This window comes from Fusarium tjaetaba (assembly GCF_013396195.1).
Source record: "Fusarium tjaetaba strain NRRL 66243 chromosome Unknown NRRL66243_c0000070, whole genome shotgun sequence".
NCBI lineage: Eukaryota > Fungi > Ascomycota > Sordariomycetes > Hypocreales > Nectriaceae > Fusarium > Fusarium tjaetaba.
In genome coordinates this window covers 185,882-205,384 of record NW_023501266.1, presented here as the reverse complement: position 1 = coordinate 205,384, position 19,503 = coordinate 185,882, and the positions used below count along the sequence as shown (strand labels likewise).

Sequence of the window (19,503 nt, the reverse complement as noted above, 5' to 3'; positions counted from 1 at the left end):
TTTTAGGCAGTTAGGCCTCGTGCGCGAAGCGGCGACTCATCATGGGCGATCCGCTTAGCGTAGCGTCTGGGCTAATTGCCGTTGTCACCGCAACCCTGCAATCAAGCAAAATACTCTATGAGACCATCCGGAGCTTCCGAAACCACCGAACCGCAGTTTTAGATCTCCTTCGCGAACTCAAAGATCTTGGATCGGTTCTTAAGCCGCTGCAAGATCATGTGCGTACCGGCGAGACCGCGTTCCTACCACTCAAAATTCCTCTCATCCAGTGCCGACAGGCGTGTGTAGATTTCCAAGTCCTCATCGAGCAGAACAGCAGGCGGACTCGAGGGGAGGCAAGAACAAGCCTTAGAGATTGGGCTAAGCTGATGTACATGAATGGCGATATCATTTCGTTCAAAGAACTCTTAGCAGGTTACAAAGGGACGATAGCTATAGCGCTAGCTGACGCCAACCTGTTAGTTGCTCGGCCCAACAGGAAGGGTTTCGCTAATTTGCTTCCAGGCGCTCGTCCCAGGTTACCCTTGAAGTTCTGAATGATTACAAAAACTTGATTTGCGACACTAAGCTTGATCTGGAGAAGCATCTGAATGACATCGACTCCAAATTGCAAGACATAGTATCTCAAGGCGCCAGGACAGAAGCCGCTCAAGGCCATGTCCGTCTACGAAAATTTGAGAAGGAAAAAGAAAGTACAGAACGATGCCTCGAGTACCTGAAACATCTCCTCGAAGAAATCAATGGGATGAGTTTCCAACCCGTTCTTACTGAGTCCTCCTCGAACACTGCTGTCATGTCTATCTCCGCTGACAACATGACACTCGCCGATTCCCTCACTATTTCCACGCTCAAAACATGCAGCTACAATCTTGCGGACACCATCGACCGCCTCGAATCGCACCGTGGTAATACCGAGGAGAATCTCCGGCTTAAGGACTTAGTACAAGATTTGAATCAGAAAGTCGATCCGGGTGCGAATCGCGAGACGCTCCAAAATGAGTTGGAAAGCACGAAGCAGTGCTTGAGCGTCTGCGATCGGGCATCGGAATGGGCATCGTCTGGAAGGGTGCACGTGGTTGAAGATATCAGCGTCGGGAACGATGGGAAGCAAATTTGCGTGTCTACGCTGGGGGACCTGTTCAACATCAAGGGAGCTAGGGCCGGTCATGGATCTATTCAATTCTTCGGGTCGGTTTCGGAGGGTAGTCTTAACGAAGTGTTGAGATCCCAGAACCAGCGGCAGCATGTACGCAATGAAGGCACGGTAGAAGAGGAATGCGTAGGTGGAGGGTACACGCAATCCACAAGATAGTTCTATTCGCTCCTCTGCTGCCCGCCCACAATCCTACTGTGTTGATCGCGACCAGCCTCTGCGAGAGATTTTCCTGCTCCATGTTTTTCAAAGCGAGATGCTTCAGCGTATGCGGGTGACTGCCGATCTGTAATGACTTGGCGTTGGCTCAACATCTTGGTGAGTTCCTGGACTGAGCTGTCTTCCCAAGATCCGATAACTTGATAAGCGTTGACTCCAGCTCCAACGTCTTTAGCGTCATAGAGGTGGTCTTTGGTAGATACCAGGAGCTGGACGCTGTTATCCCCGACTTTGATCTCTTGCAAGCGATGAGTTGGGCGGCTGTATGGTCCAGTCTCGTCTCTAGGCGGTATCTGCGTATCTGGTTCCGTGGAAACTGACATTTTGTGGTATCGTAATGTTTGATATGCCAAATTAGCCTCGGTGAGAATAAACCAAGTGGTATGAGGGAAAAGTTATCACTTACCCCGCTATGTGAGATTCGGCAAATAACGGTGTACTAAGAACTTGTGGAGCCTCTGTTAACAGCAGCACTAACACAAGTCAGTATTACAATTTATCTCATTACTGTCTTGAGATATGTTATTACTGCTGCATTCAATAGTCGCATTTAGCTAATAAATATAATTTAACTTAGATGCTAGTAAAGCATTAGCTTCTCCAGTACGAAACTCATGGCTTACTATATGCTACTTAATTGTTATTGCTGTCTCTTCTCCCTTGATCCGTTAGTCCGGTGGTGTAAAGTGGCTGGTATAATGGGGGCGATTTCCAGCCACTAATGCTCAGCTCGAAAAGGTAAGCCACTTTCACAGTCTTAAAACTAAGATAAATAGAACTCGCTATAAAACTGGACCTTAAGCTGTTAACAACTGCTCGTAAAACCCACCAAATCCAAGGTGCGTATTATGCAAATGGATCTCCAGAATCCAATGCCTCTTATTCCCATCCTTCCCAACCGTGTTCATAGAGTTGCCGTTCCCTTGAGCGATGTAAAGAGTGATCTTGTCTTTAGGAATCCGCTCATGCGGAAAAGACCCAACGATATGTCCCGCAATCGGCGCACCAAACTCAAAGCCCTCCTTCTCAGCAGCCTCCTTGGCAATACTGTAGAGTTCTTCTCCCGTCATATCTGGGTTCTCGCCGTACTTGGCTTTGACATCGATCCAGATTGGCTCTAGAGCGTCGCGCAGCTTGATCTTGTTGGGGTCATTTCCCAAAACAAAGGTGCGCCCAAAATCAGCCTCCCACTCTTCAAAGACAGGCCCGAGGTCGACGACGAGGATGTCATCTTCTTGAATTATCCTGTCAGGTGGGTTATCTTCGAATGGTCTCAAGGTGTTGGGTCCGCTGCGGATCACTCGTTTGTGCCAGTGAGTCCTCACGCCGTGCCGTTCAGCGCCGAGAGCATGGATTTCGTTGTTTAACTCTTTCTCGGTGATACCAGGGCGGATGAGCGTTTTCTCGATCTCGTTGAATAGGTCGATAGCCTTTTTCTCGGCATCTCGGAGCGAGGCCGCGCGTTGTTCTTCAGCAGACATTCTGACTGTATCTGCATCAATAAGGTGTAACAAGACGTGATGGTAATTGTAATGCGATGGACCACTCATAGTGAAGTTATTTATAACCAGTAAAAAGCGGGCATAACCGGAAGTTGCCGGCGGAATGATTATGCGGCAGTGGTGTCATTACCTAGTCGGATTCCTGTTCTAATTGCCGTATTTGGGATAGGACTCTCCGCTGTCGGACTGCCCTGTTATGTTTCTGCGCCCTATCGCGTTTACATAAAGTGCAGCTTGTCAAATTCGTTTATTAGCTTGCTAATGAGTCCCGAAAAGGTACGGTGACAATCGAGCACCTATCAAGTTGCAAGCAAGAACTGAGATCTTTGCGCATTGAATGAAAGTCACATCATATTGCAAGTAGCTCTGGGAGATTTAGGTTGTAGCTGCAATACAGAAACAAGCTAATAGCAAGATGTTGAGATGCACACTACGACAGTCGGCTACCAGCAGCAGCAAGAACATGATTGTCGACGTAAATGTATTTCTGTAAATATCTATATGCATTCTATGGTATTCTTCAAATCGATCTATTGTATGACGTGTATGTATTATCGTTTACCGTGGAACGAATGCAGAAAGCGGAAGTGACGTTTCCATGAGATGTCTCGGGCCACAGAAGGTACATAATTTGAGTAGGTCTTCGGGCAAATTAAATTCCGTGAATGCCGCACAGAACCAGAGCAGAGGTAAACACTGCCGCGTCGAGTGGACCACAGTTCGCCACCGTCTGAGGTTGCACATTGTGGCGGAGTGAAGGTTGAATCATCAATCCCACTGAGCTTCCAGGACCTTCGACTCGGGCTCCCACTGGTTGACGGCCTCGTCATTTGGATATCCAACGTATTGGACGAAGCATTCAGTCCCCCGCTCACTCTCTCTGCGACCATGAGCATACAGGATTCGCATGGGACAGGTGTCCCTCACGCCTTGTGCATCTCGTCCCCCAACTCGCTGCCAGTAGGCGAGGAGCTTTGCTTCATCTCGCTCGTGAACAAATTTCTCATCGACCCAGCCCTCCCATCGAGCCCTGGACTTTGAGCCCCTGATGAACAAGGCCACGAAAGGGCCGTCCTTGTCTCCGACAGTGTCGACCTTGTGCTTGAGAATTAAAAAGTTGGGACGAACATCATCCATTGCTGTGTTATGTTAGACTCAGGGTATGATAGATGGACCAGGGGGCTGGGACTTACGACTGGGGGTTATAGTCCAAGGAGCGGGAGAGGAAGTGAGTGAAGCCATTTCGAAGGAATCAGAAGTCAGGGAGTTGCTGTTGCTGTTGTACGGTGTGGCGTCGAAAACAGTAAGGGTCAAAGTATGACAATAGAGTCTGGTACTGGTGGCTGTATTATTCAGGGAAGAAAGGTAGTGCGGGTTTTGAGAAATGTAAAGGCAGGTGATGATGATGGTTGTCGTATTCTGATAGTACTTGAGACCAGATGTCGAGAAATAAATGTAAAGTCTTGTCAGAATGGGAAAGAAGATGAAGATGAAACTCGTCGAGACTTGGGGACAAGTGAGGTTTTTAAAGGCCGCGTCGTCAAGCTGTACTCGTGACCGAGGGCTCATTGCCACCCTAATTACCTCAGTTACAGAAGTTATTCAATCGTGAAAAGGTTAAAATGTCAGACAGCCACCATACATACCAGGGAGTCAGGGCTGCCTCTTCCCACGAGTACAAAGTCTAAGTGGCAGACGACGTAAAAGAATTTAACGCCTCTCCTTTGATTGGAGATCTATCAGCACGATGGCAGAGCTGATTAGATTGAGAGTTGAGTTATTCTATACATTGCACATGGCCCATTGGTCAGAATGTATTCGGGCTTTTATTTTGAGTTGATTGTCCCCACGCTGATGCCTCACATTACGCACCTCGACTACGTATGAGTCAGAAATGCTGATTGAGGCTCTCACATGACTCGCTGTAGCAACGTACCGCCAACGAAGACCGTACTGCAAAGCATGGCCAGAATCTATGCAGTTACATGATAAAACCTCATATGCTGAGGCCGCGAGGCACATACACTGGTCTAAGTGCAAGGTCAGGAGTCAAAACCTATCATTATTTGCTCAGAACCGATTCTTCGATATTTGGCAGTGTCTTCTATTGTGCAGTTACGGTTCAAACCTTCTCAAATACACTCACTCTATGACTCACTTGGATTGCAGTATTGACAGTGGAGGCTGAGCATGTCGATACACGTCAGTCCCAGGAGTTGGTCTGAGAGGATTTCGTGCCGTTCACGAACCGTCACCTGCATGGATAGACTAACTACTGATCACGTTGAGTTCGCAGCCAAGGCATACATGCATGGCAACAGCCCTCGGAGCTTTAGGTTCTCCTTGGCTTCAACCTCACACCGAGTATTCATGTAAGCTTCACACTCAGAACTAGCGGGATCCTTCTAGCTGGCAATGGCAATAGCGCGTCAAGTAGTTTCACGTCATATTCCATGGCGCAGAGGCCTTTGATGAATCTACGTTGGTCGGCCGCACCAGACGTGCTTACTTGTCTACTCCATCACTCCCCTTTCGGTAGTCCTGCACCATGATTGGGGCATCGTCACCGGGATGATGTCTTTGTAGTCTTGACACCACTTTTGTAGGGAATCCTTACGATATTGTTTGGCAGTGTAGCTGCTGTGAACAACTGAGAGACATGTGCCCAAAGTCGGGGCGGTCGCCCCCCTCAAAGTAAAAAACCCTAGCTATCGTCAGCGTTGATTAGCTACGGCTCTTCCTTTGAGCTTTGCGGTCTTGATAAGTCGTAGTCTACGTGATTGGCACTAAGAAAGCCATGGTAAAACTCATCTTCGCTCTCTGCCTGGAAGTTTCGGGGACCCGGTTGTCTCGGTAGTATTTTAATTCCGGCCCGGCATTTATTTATCATCCTTTTCTTCAGCAAGGGGCCTGCTATCCACACAGCCGCGCGCCATTTACTAATCTGTATCCTAGGGACGGCTGTATTATACTGCCAATGATTCCCTGGCATGTATACCACGTAGGTATATAAATAGTCCCAGGACCACCTGGAATACTTCTTGCCTTCATCATCTATCTCTCTCATTGACTCTATCCGGAACGACAGACATACACCCTCATCTAAAGAAGAAGCAAAAGACCAAAGCACGAAAACCATGGCTATCATCGCTGTCGCCGGAGGTGCCGGAAAGCTCGGTCGCGCAATCGTTGAAGCGATTGTTGAACAGGGCCAGCATACCGTAGTGATCCTTGCTCGAGAGGTAAATCACATAGGACTACGAAGCTTGACAGGAAAACATCTAACACATAGACATCATCTAGGCTAAAGATGTACAAGGAGCCAAGGTTGTCAGCGTGGACTACGCCAACACCGATGAGCTTGCAGCCACGCTTGAGGCCAACAGTATTGAGACTGTCATATCCACCATCAACTCTATGGACGACGTCTCTGCTGAGCTGAGCTTGATCAAAGCAGCTGAGAAGTCGGGATCTACCAAGCGATACATCCCTAGCATCTGGGGTATTAAAAACAACGAAGAGTCAGTGACGTTGTGTTCCTAAGACTTTAGCATAACAAAACTAAACTGCGAGGACAGGATCGCATCTTACTTCCCCATCGCTCGGGCCAAGCTTAATGTCATTGCTGCTTTGGAAGCAACCTCGAGCCTCGAGTATACCACTGTGTACGTCGGCTACTTTTCTGACTACTGGGTACTCCCCAAGGTCAAGTCTTACCAAAGCCCTCTCGCTCTGGTAGTCGACATCGAGAACAATTTCGCCGCCATTCCCGGGTCTGGCAATGAGCTCGTGACTTTTACCCACACTTTTGACGTCGCTCGCTTTGTCGCAGTACTCGTCGGGGCGTCCAAGTGGGACAAGGAATCCTACATCATTGGGGACAAGGTTTCGTGGAACCAATTCGTGCAATACGCTGAAGAGGCCAAGGGTGTCAAGTTCACCGTCAAGCACGACTCGATTGAGGACCTCAAGGCCGGTAAGATCACGGAACTCCCTTCTCACGTGTACATGTATCCCTTCTTCCCCAAGCCGATGCTGCAGGGCCTTTTTGCAGCTTTTGGCCGCATGTTTATTGAGGGGGCGTTTGACCTTAAGCCTGAGCGTACGCTCAATGAGTCATTCCCTGAAATCAAGGCGCGAAAGATCAAGGACCTTCTCTTTGAAGCTTGGGGGCAGTAGTTCCAACAGTAGTTTGAGGATCAATAGAGGCCTTGTTGAGCTTGTCACCAGGAAGAAATTTGTGGAGAAACAAATATTCCTTGTCCATGATTGTGATTGGTGTGATCGGATGTATTTTAATTCCGACGCTGGTTGCAATTGACAAATCGAAGTGGGTCAATTTCAGGAGCAACGTCAACTTCAGAGTCAAGCAAGAAACTCTTGACTTTTACCTCTATAATACTCGCTGCAAGGCATTCGTATCTTTGAACAGAAGAGGTGGAATGGAAATGCAAGACACACCGGCTGTCAGGGATGGAACAAGTAAACGAACTGGCAATGTAAGCCCCCGCAATCTGACGTCTTACCCTGCACGCCTAAGACCAATAGGCTTGTGTCCCGTGTAGAAGCAGCAAGGTACGATGTGACGGCAAATTACCAAGCTGTCAAAGATGCTTGAATCGCAAGACGACGTGTCATTATGGCGAGCGAAAAGGAAGAGGGCGTGGCAAAAGGTACGTCTTCACTGATACATGAAAGACTGGGATGCTGATCTTGAATAGCAAGCAGTACATTACAACACTTGAGCAACGACTAAAGAATGTCGAAGTCGCACTGCAAGCCGTCCCTACAGTCAGTCATGATTCAAGTCAGGTTTCTACAGATGCCGGACACCCTCATGAGGTAACGCCTGGCCATGGGACGTCAACAACCGATGAAACTCAATCTCTACCGTCGAGATGGCCAGAAGAGGTCACCAGAAAGATAATCGACGCTCAGAAAAACAATATCAACCTCGAGCGAAAAGTATTCGTCCCGCTCCCCCCAAAAGAGCACATTTTACACTTTATATCCAACTCCCTGGCAGACGTGTACGAAGCACAGGCACTCTTCAGCTCCGACGATGTTCTCAAGGTCATCAATGACCAGTACTCAGCCGGGCCATCAAATTGTCACGCGAACCCTACTCGCTGGGCAACGCTCAACGCTCTCATTGCCACAGGCATTCATTGGAAGGCCGACAACAAAGCAATAAAAGAAATGTTCCCTGTTTCGTGGTCATACTTTAAAAATGCCTTTGCTATTTTCCCAGAGATCGTCATGAACGGTGGCGGCATCGACGAGTGTCAAGCGATGATTGCTATGGCTTTGTTTATGAGGGGGACTGCTGACTCCCGCGCATTAACTGCGCTATTATCGGCGGCGGCGCATGCCGGCCACTGTATTGGTTTGGGCTTGGAAGGTCTTGATGGATCAAATGACTTGATCGGCGAGGAAAGGCGTAAGAGGTCATTTTGGACTTTATACGTGCTTCGATGCAATGCGTCGCTGAACCTTAACCTCCCCGCCCCATCTGATGAAGTGAGTGTCGAGCTTCCGTCACAGGGTCTCATAACAGATGATAGTTCCAGCATACATCTCCTAAGGTCTATGTCAACGCTGGCACAGATCCAGTCGAGAATAAGCCGATGTTGTCGTCCTGGTTCATCACTGTCGAAGAGTAGTGATGAAATGATCCAGGCTCTTGCTGAAATAGACACAGATCTGGAATCATGGAGGACAGGGCTGCCGACAGAAGTCCAGGCTAGAGGATTGATCCAAGTGGACAATCTTGGCATCATACAACTCCACTTCGCCTACTACGCTTCTACTTGGAAAATCTATGCGGCTATCGGGAAGCTCTATGATGTCCCTCTCACGTCGATCGAACGAGAACATCCAAACCTGCATCTGAGTACGCTTGCCCCCACACAAAGCGCCCGAGCTACAATTTGTTTGCTTCAAGGGTTATCCTCACAACCATTTGCCTGTCTATGGTAAGGCGCCCAACTAACGTGTGTTGTCTATGCTGATGACCTAGGCAAATGATCTGCTACCCAATTTGCGCTATTCTAATACTCTTGACAACAGTACTTCATGATCATGAAGACTCAGAGGTGTCTCTGAACGTCGAATGGATTGGACAATTCGTTGCTTTTCTGCAGACTTTCCAACACCGAGAAGGATGCAATCTGAGTGGCCTCATCGAATTTTGCTCCAAGCTGTACGATATCGCATCGTTTGCACAACGCAATCCAACAGACGTGGTGAACGACGGTGAAGATGACGCAGGGGCATTACAGGGGCAGTATACAGTCAGTATGAATCACGCGACAAGTCGACCTTGCTGACCTTTTAGGACTTGCGTATCCGCCTTCAAGGACATCAAGACCCCATGCTACTCGCATAGGGCCTCCTTACCAACATGCCGCTTCTAGGCAAGAAGGCAATGGAAGTGTTCCACGACATAGTAGCAGAGACCAGGGAAGATGGATTCACGCCGCTTGTGCCCAATGTACTCAAACCTAGCTCTTTCAACTTCTTTGGTTACAGTAAAGCCGCTACAGAGCACTAGACAAGCAGAACATTAATGCCAGCCATATGACAGGCATCAGTCCAACTCAGCCATATTCCTTGACTTTTCGTCCTGTCATATATGACCCATGATTCAGCTCGATTTCACTGCTTGCTGGGGCTCTGAATAAATATCTTCTTTATCGATCACAGATCCTCCAGGTCTGATTCAGTAACCCTAAGAACCAAACCCTTGTCACGAAACAACATATACGAGTCAAACTGCATTGCCTGATGTGGCTCAGCCAGCTGGAAGTCGAAGTGTCGGAAGAGCTAGAGCTTCGTTAGAGTCTATGCAACTACATCAGAATAGTACATACCTCAAAGAAAATCTTGTTCAGCTCCATCAAAGCGATCGGCTTCCCCAGACAACTCCACCTCCCAAGCCCAAAGGTCAATTCAACATCGCGCTTCATCTTAGCACTCGTCTTGTCATCAACCTCGGTGAACCTTTCCGGTCGAAAGATATGAGCATCCTTGCCAAATAAGGATTCTGAGCCGAGAAGTCCTGAGAAGTTGACTCCTATGTTGGTGCCGGCGGGGAGGAATGCTCCGTTGTAGGATTCGCCGCCAGCCGGAACCTCTTTGAAGCTCATGTTCGTGGAAACAGAGCGGATTCGAAGACATTCGTATACAACAGCCTGTTCATTTCTTTAGTTACGCCTTGATTAATACTATGTTACTGACCTGTATATATGGTTGAGAAAGGGATTCTGCATTACTGATTGGTCTCGAAGCCCGTCCTTCACGGATAGCGTTTGCGATTTCTCGCTTCAAGCGACTATAGACGTGAGGTGTCGCAAGAATGTAAAGCATGCCTGCTCTAATAACAGATGCTGTCGTATCTGATCCTGCGACAAACATGAAAATTGCCTCAATCTCGCATTCGTCTTTACTCAACCCGTGCTTCTTGAATGAACTCTACAGGGAGTGTTAGTGGAACTCGCAAACTCCCCATTGGCAGATAAATGAGACTCACAAGCATGTCCCGCTTGACCTGACCATCACCGTGGTAAAACTCCTCAACAACCTTATTGGTAAGGCCCATCATTTTCCCTATTCCTTTTTTGTCTTTGATACTCGGACCAAATAGCCTGAGAAACAGTGGAGAGAAGGCTATGTTCCGAAGCCATGGAACGTCTGTTGTCAATGCAATAACAGGTAGATAATCGTTCAACGTGTCGAAGAAACAGTGAATATCTTCATCTCTCCTTAAGCAGCCAAATTCCTGGCCTAGCGCAAGACGAGAGATAACGTCCAAAGTAAAGAGGCCCGCTGTCCTTGACCATACGAGCGGACGAAACTCTTTAGGCTTCGATATGTATTTATCCTGTATGAGATGGATAAGGCTCATGATCTGCTCATCGATAGCGGCTTCTGGACCCGTTGTCTCCTTTCCACTATAACCATAGATCAGCTTTGCTTTCAACTTGTCATGAGCTATTGGGTCCCTCATCATGAATAGTGACTCGTGGAATGGATTCAATCGGGAACCGCTATATGATGCTCCTTTGGCATATGAGCTTTTGGTACCGTTGATTTTGCGCAATAGCTCCAGATCGTCTGTGAAAACCTCGTAAGGACCGACTCTCACTATCGGACCGTATTTCTTATTAAGCTCAAGATGAGCTTCATATTGTTTGCCACTCAGTGCTAGTCGGGCAAGCCATACATATGAAAACTTGGCTAAGAAAGGCCCTGGGATATGACGTAGGCGATACCATACTATAATGGACGAGAGGATGTACCAAGCGATGATGGCCAGAGCGGCAGCATACCAATGGTTTGAAGTCAAGTGCTCAAGGAGCATTTTCAGTGCTGTTGATGGTATGATGGAGAACAGAAGAGATCGGATGAACGTGGATAATTGATAGGGCTGGAATTATATACCCAGAGACGGATATGGTCTAAACCCCTCAGCAGGTAGTTCTGATAATTCCGCTTTCTATGCGTGTTGGCTTGGCTTCATCGTAGAGGCGATATATTACTGGAGTGTCTTAAGAATATTATGGGTCTCTGTGACTATTCTGGCTTATCTGCATATGCACGACTGCGGCGCTGAGATATTTCTTGCAACTCGCTTCACTATCTACCCCTCCCGAGTGAGGCCTTCCATATCGAGTCTAGAAGGTTTATGAGATAGCTCAAAACCCAGTAACTATCATCAAGGCAGCCGTAATGTCTAACTTCCACTTTTAGTGTGAGCGGAATATCTGAATTACCTGTTATACTCATCTCTCAGCGCTGCCGAGATGGCCTTCATACCTCCTTCAAGCTCTTCCCGAGTAGGCCATCCATAGCCAAGCCTGAAAAAGCCATCCGACATCTCGAACCAATGACCAGGTCCAACATATGTCGCATACTTATTCAAAAGCCTCTCATAGAACGCCGCAAACCCTCCCTTGGGTTCCTGCTTGATACGGGGAAAGCAGACAACACCGCCAGTCGGCTTGACCCATTCCAACAGCTCCTCACTTTCGATCCAAGACTCGACCATCTGAAGTCGAACCCTCATCTCATTCGTTATGTCGCTCAAGATCTTCTCTCGTCGGGATAGGACATCGATTGCAATCCACTCGTTGATGACGCTACCGCTGATGCTGATTTGTTCCTTTGCAGCTAAGAAGGTTTCCTGAAGTGTCTTGTTGGTAGTGATGAGCCAGCCGATGCGGACTCCAGGCATGCCGAAGGACTTTGACAGCGAGCAAACGCTAAGAACATGATCGCCCAAAGACGCAGCGACTGGCAGCTTTTCGGCAAATGCGATATCTCGATAAGTCTCATCGACAAGCAACAAAACGCCCTTCTTCTTTGTAATAGCCACAAGCCTGTCGAGTGCCTCTCGAGACAGCGTGGAGCCGGTAGGATTATGAGGGCATGTCACCGAGACAAGCCGAGTGTTGGGCTTGATAGCAGCCTCGATTTGATCAATGTCAGGCTGGAAGCCACTCTCAAACGTAACATCAATGTATGAAATCTCGCAACCAACAGCCTTGGGAGTCTCCAGATTAGTGGCGTAGTTGGGACGAACCACGACAAGATGGTTACGCTCAGAGTCAGGGGTGCTGCCCAACTGAGAGGTCGTGATGATGAACAGCGCCCCAGCAGCTCCAGAGGTGATGAGAATGTCATCGGCACCCACTCCAGCGTCATCAGCGATCAACTTTCGCAGCTTAGTCTCGCCGCGGTGTTCATTGTAGAGAAGGGTAAGATTCGGGATCTTGATGTCCAGTGACTCCAGTGACTGGTCGGTAACAGAGCTTTCGGAGAGATTGTACTTGATTTTATCGTAGCCATACTCCTCGGGCGACTCAATCTCAATGGGCATGCGCTCAAACTTCATTTTTGTATTGGCCACGAGGCGTTGGAGGGTAGATGATTCGTGTTGAAAAGTTGGGTAACAGGATGCGTGAAGTGCTTAGTGGTTGGAGAAGATGGCAAAGGATTTGAGGAAGAGGTCTGATGGTGTTGTAGATATAAGAGTTTATGTAGAGCGATCAAATGTGTAGTGTAACAACAACAAGACATCTCATGACTTTGAGTCAGTAAGTGTTGTCCAGCTTTCTCCAGTTACTGGCGCTTCGACCTGCCTTCCCAGGATGGCTGCCCTTGAGCCGACTGTATCCGGTGCACGTTATCTCCCATGAACCTGGTCCCGTGGGGCGTATTCAGCCCTCAGTTTCCTTTTCAGAACAGATGGACCTTGATCAATGCGTCCTGTCCAGATTCAGCAAAGCACATCTTAGCACCAAAGCTCTCGTCAAGCAGATGCTCAATCTGGTGTGTATCATGGCACGTTACTACTCACTGTTATAAAACAGATGCCCAGCCCGAATTAAGCATTGAAGGGTCCCAGTTATCAGGAGAAGTCCTACGTAAGTAACACATTACCTCCTGTCTGAAACACCAATCCCAGCCCATCGCCATTACGTTCTAGCAGTGCCCCCCAACGGCTCTTTAGTAGCGTGATGACAGTACCGCTGTTTCCAAACCCTCCACTCTCTTCCCGGATTCTACATAGAACTGACTCGAAAAAGCAATGTAGACTGGGCCCGGCCATGCAGCCAATGATGTAGAGTGGCCAGACCAGGCCCCGGAGAGGAACGGCTTGGGGCCAGTCCTTCAGGACAATGACCGACTCTGTAATAGCATCCTTGACTTCGGGAAGAGATGCCCAGGGCCCGGAGACTATTGTACTTGACAAGACTAGCGATGCAAGGGCGAAAATGTGTGAGACATATGGAGCCGGTAAAATATTACCACGGTTACTATTTCCTCCCTATTCATATTTAAGTTGTCAGCTATGTTTTAGTAGAGCTTGATAATGCTTCCAGAACTCACATTTGTACTTTGCTTCAGTTCCGCGATGCCGTCTTGTAGTCTCTTCTCTATTCTTTGGCCCCTTCTCACTAATTCCGGCACGCTTAAAGCCCCTTTCTGCTTCATGTCCTTCTTCCATGCTTGAAGATGAGCCAAATCTCCAATAGCCATCATGACCCAGTTGTAACAGCCCATCAAGTCCTCCATTGCGAGATCTGGCCCCTCTAGCCATTGTCGATAAGGTATCCGTGGGACACGCCCTGTCGTTGCACAAGCCAGGATGTCATGCCACAATGCTTCAGCGATGAGAAAACTGAAATCAGCTTGCAACGGAGTATCACCACCGCCTAAAGAAGTGATTGGAGAAGGCAAAGCATTCTCGGATGACGATGAAGTCTGGAGTAGGACGTCTGGCGATTGCATAGCGACGACAGCCGTGACGGCGTCGAGATGCGGAACCCAATCGTACTCAGCTCCATTGAACACCTGACAGGCAGGAGAAGAAGTTAGTACAATAAGACAAAACTGATTTAATAACGTACCTCGAAGCTTATCAGTGTCAAACTCGCCGCTATAAACTCAGCAAGTTTAGCCTGATCATTAAGTAGCGTCTCGGTCTCGGTGGGTTGCGACAGCTTACGCAACTCTCTCAAGGCCATCGAGTGGAACTCAAATGCTTGCTGGTTGTAACAGCACCTCTTTTGGGATGCATCTCGATGCAAGGTGGAGAGTGCAAGCGCAGCATGCGACAGCGAGCCACCGTTGTAGAGAAATACGAGAAGCCAGCCTCTGTTACCCAAGCGGGACTGGAACTGGTAGTAAGGGAACTGCCAGACAAACACATGGTCGAGATAGTACATTATGAGAGATGCCAATCTGGGTTGCAAGATACAAGGGGGAGTGTAATCCTGTGATGGAGAGACTGGATGTGCGGACTCTGAGTGCTGAATTGAGCTTCGAATGAGTGAGAGGCTACTCCGAGCGTCGACAAGGGCGTCTGGGGACTCAAAGCTATCATGGCCATGATGTAAAACTCGCTCTGTTAGCGACGGACTTGAAGGTTCGATCACAGCTGGAACCGGTAGTGTTTGGCCCCGGGTCCGTCCCTCTGGCAGAGATCCGACCGCCGCGTCTCTCCCAATGGTCTGGTTCCGCTGACCCCTCCGAAGCTTCTTGAGGTGCTGTTTGACACCTCTTTTGATTCGCTCAAGCTCTTGGTGCTCGGCATCTGACCCGTCCATCCACGTAGGCTTGGGGCCGTAGCTGTGGCACGGAATGCGTCGGTCAGTGCATTCCCTACAAGCAGGGATCTGGAGGTCGCATTTCCGATGTCTGAGCTTACACGTCCAGCATCCGCTGGGAAATGATCTCATAATTGATGGTGGAGGAGGAAGAAAACGATGTACTTGGGGCAACTCGGAGTTTGTGGAGCTTTTGGAGGTCATGCTACCCCCACCACTTTTCTAACAGACAAATCACATCATGTTCCGGTTTTAAGACTCGGAGGCGCTTCGACTTGCCCTCCCAGGAAGTAATATCAAGCCTAGCGTGTCCAGTTTAAGTGGATGGCTTGGGGCCACAGCCAAGTCTAGAATCCATCAGTCAACAGAATTGCAAGCACGATTTGACCTTGCGGATGGAAGCCTTTGATGCTATCTAGCCCGGGATTTTCTCAAGACCTTACTTACCTCGGATGCAGTGGGCCACGGCAGGCCGTATCCAGGGATAGGATGTAACCTCACATAATCACAACAAACTCGACCTCAATATATGTGACAAAATGACATTGTTTACTAGTTAGTTAATACTGCAGTAGTTCCACTAAATACAATTTTTTTAATCATTCTAATTCAAGGATCAGCTATAATTTGGAGAGGTACCACAATTGTCAAATCCCCCTTCTTGAACCCAAGCCGCAAGCGCACATCATAAGTCCTAGAGATAAGGCATGAATGAAATGTGGGCAAAATCGTCTTGTTACCGATCGACACAGACAGTGGTACCTGCAGCGTAGAGCTGTAAAACTCCGCAGACGAGTTCCCCGTATTCTTGTCTTCTAGCCTGAGATTGTCATGTCGTGCCCAGGATATTTGCGGACAATCGACGGCCAATGCAATTGTCGCGGTGAATGGGAGCTGGAGGCTGGGCTTTTCATCCTGGTCAGGGAATGCTCGGTATGGATCGGCTTGATGCCATGTGTAAGATTGGAGAGAAAGAGATGTGCTGTCCAGTTTCGGAGGCGTGATCCCTTGAACTTCGGGATTGAATGTCAATGCGACATCAATGAACGTAGGTTTAATCACGATGCCATACGCCCCAAGATGAAGTGGATCAGGTTGCATCGCTGCAGCACTGATGGTCCCAAACGGACGCTTGAGCGGGTTGCTACGAAGAGATTTCGTGTCTCGCAGCTTGTATCGCGGGTTCGTCAGCGACACGTGTAGAGGCGGACTCTCGCTTAGTCTTGGAATGAACCGTATTGTTCTCTTGGTCGTAGAGTCTTGACTGTGAGCCGTATTCAGAGATGGGGTCGATGTGACGCAGGCATTGATTCCATATTCAACCTCGACGACCCCAGGACTCATGTCGCCTCGATCCCAGTCTTTTCCTACTGTTGGAGGAGGCAATAAGTGCTTATCTGTGGCAGTCGTTGATACGGTATCGTGCGTGCACGCCGTTGAGTCCAATTGATGGGGTAACGTGAATTCAAAGGGTATTTTGTACGAGCTACCTTTCGTGAGTGTTGTTCCGACCAACTTGAGAATGTCTGGCGAAATCAAGTCTATCTTTAGAAAGCGATGTATAGTCGTAGTTGTTAGCTTTTGACCGACGGTGTCGAATCGTCGTAACCCCATCAAGTGAGACAGTGATGCGGGAAACGCAAATATCAGCAGCAGGTGAAAGAGCTAAATGGCCTTGTACAACGGACCCAGAGGAGTAGATCTTGGCGACGTAATGGTCGGCAAGTTCTATCTCGAGCTTGCAGGGTCTTCGCCAGTTGAGGACCTTTGACGCTGCCTTGGAAATTCCCAGCTCCTCCATTTTGTGGCTTTGCCGAGGAGATGTCATTGAGAATAAGGGTAAGTATCGTTGAACGTGGTAAGGTAGGCTGTGAATATAAAGGATTTCCCAGGTTTCTGATTTAAGCAGCGGGCTTCTCTATACTTATAGGAACTACGGAGTTCCACTCACGCGTACCTTGCTAGGGATTTAAGTTTACGTAACGATTTCTCTCAGCTAACAAGTGCCTAACAGAATATCTAGCTGTAATACTCGCCTGAGTAACTCGCGTACATCATTATGTTACATTTGGGAAGCCTTAGCAAAACCGCATATAACGGTAACTTTACAGCAAGACTTTATCAATATAAGCTCCAAGCTCCTTCAAACCATCAACCAACACCTCCGTCTCACAGACATAGCCCATACGAACATAACCCTTGAAGTCCGCATCACCTCCGAAGCAGCGAGATCCCGCCACAAAGAGGAGCTTAGCCTTCTCCAACAAATCAAGGCAAAGCTTGACATCATCCACAGAGTCCCCATTCTTGTCATTGAAGCGGATGAACGCTGTAGTGCCGGCCTTGGGCTCCACCCACGAACAAACAGACTTGTACCGGTCCATGAAGTCCTTGAGGATGGCAGCGTTTGTCCTGGCGAGTGTGATATTCCGCTTCACCAAGGCGGGCTTGACCTCAGGGGACAGGGCGAACCTGGCGATCTGATCGTCGATCTGGGAGACGCTGATGGTGGTGTAGTCGCGGGCGAGCATGATGGCAGAGATGATGGAGCGATCTCGGCTGGCGATCCATCCGACGCGGATGCCTGCTAGCGCGTAGCCCTTGGACATTGATCCTGTTGCAATGGTCTTTTGGTAACCTAGTGTCGTTACTGGCTTGGGCACTTCAGTGTGATCGCCGCCAGAGGCACCACCGTGGAAGAGCGGTCGGTATACCTCGTCAGAGAAGAGGATGATACCATGATCCTCTGCAATCTTGGCGATACGGTCGATAACACTGTTTGGAATAGGTGCGCCAGTCGGGTTGTTGGGGTTGTTGATAATGATCATCTAAACTGTCAGTACCTAAGGCTGTACAGAATTATAGAGGGCAGTAATGCGTACCTTGGTATTTGGCTTGATCAAACCAGCTAGCTCATCGACATCAGGCACAAAGCCATTCTCTTTCTTCAACTTCCACAGAGTCACTTCGGCACCAAGACTACGAGGAGTATCGTAGAGCTGCTGATACGTCGGATAAACACAGATGACATGGTCACCAGGACCTATCAGCGTATACAAGGCCAAGAAGTTCGCCCCTATAGCGCCCTGAGTGACGATGACATCCTCTGGCGCAAGCTTCACGTCATCAGTGCTGCAGTGGGCAGCGATGCGCTCGCGAAGAGTCTGAGATCCTGGGATCGCCCCGTACGTGAGCTTGATGCTCGTGTCGATGGGGTTCTTGGCGGGGCTGCTGGACATGGCGACTAGATCGTCGATGGACACGGAGGCAGCGCATGTTTCGGCAACGTTGAGGACGCCTGGGGTGGTTTCATAGGCGTCCATCCATTGCTCCACGGCGAAGGGCGTGATGTGAACCATGATGAATGCTTAGATGGCAAGTGTATGTATGTTCTGGTGTGCGTGTGTTAGCTTGGTTTGGTGCTCAAGTTGAAGGCTCCAGAAGGGATGTTTAAATATCTGGTCCTTCCGCTAGACTAGATATCAATTCGCATAAGTGGCCTACGCCCTTGATGTGATGAATGTCAAGATCGAGCGAAGCCTAGATGTTCGACGGCTTGTCCATTGGTCAACAATTGCGTTGCATTAGCCGACGGCGTCGTTCCAGGCCCACTCGCATCCTCGGCATCTGCCGGGATGATCTGAAGACCCACGTTGACGATACCAAAGACAGGTAGCGCCGCTTACTTTGCTTTCTTTGGCTTAGACTAGCCCCATCTACGACTCCAGCTTTTTCAACTTGGAGTTTCTTGCCTTGCAAAAATCTCTCCACTCCAGGGTAGTGGAGCCAGTCAAGGAAGAAGTGACTGGTTACAGCTTAAGTTTGCAATATCTACCGCGTAAAATACTACAATAGGACATGTATTCCGTTCAAGAGTTAGAAGTGGAGGTACCACAGTATATAATCTCAATACGGCGTGGGATTCTGTAAGTCTTAACTAGACAGAACTCCGAGTTTGACGATTCCTTTATTCACATTGAAATTCTCATTCCCACACCTTCCATTTCACTCTGTCCTCCCGCCCTTCATCATGTCCAAGTTTGAAGCAGTCTACACCGCTGACGCCTGTGCGCCTCTACCTCAGTTCTCCCAAGCTGTCAAATATAATGGCATGGTCTACTGCAGCGGCTCCATCGGCATTGATCCCGCAACCGAAGATCTAGTTCCCGGTACCGTCACGGACCGAGCCCGCATGGCACTCAAGAACCTCAAAGTCGTGCTCGAAGCTGCTGGCAGTAGTCTAGACCGCGTAGTCAAGGCCAATGTCTTCTTGGCTGACATGAAGGATTTCGGTGCCTTTAATGTCGCGTGGGATGAGTTCTTTCCTACTGAGCCGAAACCTGTGAGTAGCATTCAATATACCATTTAGATCTATTCTTTGACTAACGTTCACAACTACAGTGCCGGACTTGTGTTGCTGTACATCAGCTGCCTTTGAACACTGATGTTGAGATTGAGGTTGTAGCTAGCTATCAGTTATAGTAGTGTAACTCCTACTAGAAACATCAAACATGAC

The 19,503-nt window shown here is 48.7% G+C and overlaps 10 protein-coding genes across 10 annotated transcripts; 3 read left to right on the top strand and 7 right to left on the bottom strand.

Annotated features, from left to right (window-relative positions):
- Positions 1 to 41: 41 nt before the first annotated feature.
- On the top strand, positions 42 to 1,312 carry FTJAE_3771 (uncharacterized protein; the record flags this gene model as incomplete). Its single annotated transcript, XM_037350105.1, has 2 exons — positions 42 to 457; positions 505 to 1,312. The coding sequence occupies 2 exons, from the start codon at positions 42 to 44 to the stop codon at positions 1,310 to 1,312; spliced, it is 1,224 nt and encodes a 407-aa protein (XP_037209185.1).
- Positions 1,313 to 1,314: 2 nt separating this feature from the next.
- FTJAE_3770 (uncharacterized protein) lies at positions 1,315 to 1,695 on the bottom strand (the record flags this gene model as incomplete). The annotated part of the gene is made up of 1 exon (XM_037350104.1): positions 1,315 to 1,695. One exon carries the CDS (start codon positions 1,693 to 1,695, stop codon positions 1,315 to 1,317), a length of 381 nt encoding a protein of 126 aa, XP_037209184.1.
- Positions 1,696 to 2,169: 474 nt separating this feature from the next.
- On the bottom strand, positions 2,170 to 2,853 carry FTJAE_3769 (uncharacterized protein; the record flags this gene model as incomplete). The annotated part of the gene is made up of 1 exon (XM_037350102.1): positions 2,170 to 2,853. One exon carries the CDS (start codon positions 2,851 to 2,853, stop codon positions 2,170 to 2,172), a length of 684 nt encoding a protein of 227 aa, XP_037209183.1.
- A 789-nt stretch (positions 2,854 to 3,642) lies between these two features.
- Positions 3,643 to 4,116, bottom strand: FTJAE_3768 (uncharacterized protein; the record flags this gene model as incomplete). The annotated part of the gene is made up of 2 exons (XM_037350101.1): positions 3,643 to 4,013; positions 4,068 to 4,116. 2 exons carry the CDS (start codon positions 4,114 to 4,116, stop codon positions 3,643 to 3,645), a joined length of 420 nt encoding a protein of 139 aa, XP_037209182.1.
- Positions 4,117 to 6,011: 1,895 nt separating this feature from the next.
- On the top strand, positions 6,012 to 9,427 carry FTJAE_3767 (transcriptional activator Mut3p; the record flags this gene model as incomplete). The annotated part of the gene is made up of 7 exons (XM_037350100.1): positions 6,012 to 6,116; positions 6,178 to 6,395; positions 6,453 to 7,049; positions 7,485 to 7,547; positions 7,596 to 8,767; positions 8,944 to 9,167; positions 9,263 to 9,427. The coding sequence occupies 7 exons, from the start codon at positions 6,012 to 6,014 to the stop codon at positions 9,425 to 9,427; spliced, it is 2,544 nt and encodes an 847-aa protein (XP_037209181.1).
- A 146-nt stretch (positions 9,428 to 9,573) lies between these two features.
- Positions 9,574 to 11,236, bottom strand: FTJAE_3766 (pisatin demethylase; the record flags this gene model as incomplete). The annotated part of the gene is made up of 4 exons (XM_037350099.1): positions 9,574 to 9,699; positions 9,747 to 10,067; positions 10,114 to 10,347; positions 10,406 to 11,236. The coding sequence occupies 4 exons, from the start codon at positions 11,234 to 11,236 to the stop codon at positions 9,574 to 9,576; spliced, it is 1,512 nt and encodes a 503-aa protein (XP_037209180.1).
- Positions 11,237 to 11,644: 408 nt separating this feature from the next.
- Positions 11,645 to 12,769, bottom strand: FTJAE_3765 (HTH-type transcriptional regulator yisV; the record flags this gene model as incomplete). Its single annotated transcript, XM_037350098.1, has 1 exon — positions 11,645 to 12,769. One exon carries the CDS (start codon positions 12,767 to 12,769, stop codon positions 11,645 to 11,647), a length of 1,125 nt encoding a protein of 374 aa, XP_037209179.1.
- Positions 12,770 to 13,113: 344 nt separating this feature from the next.
- FTJAE_3764 (C6 zink-finger PRO1A) lies at positions 13,114 to 16,788 on the bottom strand (the record flags this gene model as incomplete). The annotated part of the gene is made up of 6 exons (XM_037350097.1): positions 13,114 to 13,226; positions 13,318 to 13,705; positions 13,768 to 14,232; positions 14,289 to 15,056; positions 15,627 to 16,473; positions 16,676 to 16,788. The coding sequence occupies 6 exons, from the start codon at positions 16,786 to 16,788 to the stop codon at positions 13,114 to 13,116; spliced, it is 2,694 nt and encodes an 897-aa protein (XP_037209178.1).
- A 304-nt stretch (positions 16,789 to 17,092) lies between these two features.
- On the bottom strand, positions 17,093 to 18,346 carry FTJAE_3763 (transaminase type I; the record flags this gene model as incomplete). Its single annotated transcript, XM_037350096.1, has 2 exons — positions 17,093 to 17,815; positions 17,870 to 18,346. 2 exons carry the CDS (start codon positions 18,344 to 18,346, stop codon positions 17,093 to 17,095), a joined length of 1,200 nt encoding a protein of 399 aa, XP_037209177.1.
- Positions 18,347 to 19,017: 671 nt separating this feature from the next.
- Positions 19,018 to 19,469, top strand: FTJAE_3762 (endoribonuclease L-PSP; the record flags this gene model as incomplete). The annotated part of the gene is made up of 2 exons (XM_037350095.1): positions 19,018 to 19,329; positions 19,389 to 19,469. 2 exons carry the CDS (start codon positions 19,018 to 19,020, stop codon positions 19,467 to 19,469), a joined length of 393 nt encoding a protein of 130 aa, XP_037209176.1.
- Between the last annotated feature and the right edge of the window lie 34 nt (positions 19,470 to 19,503).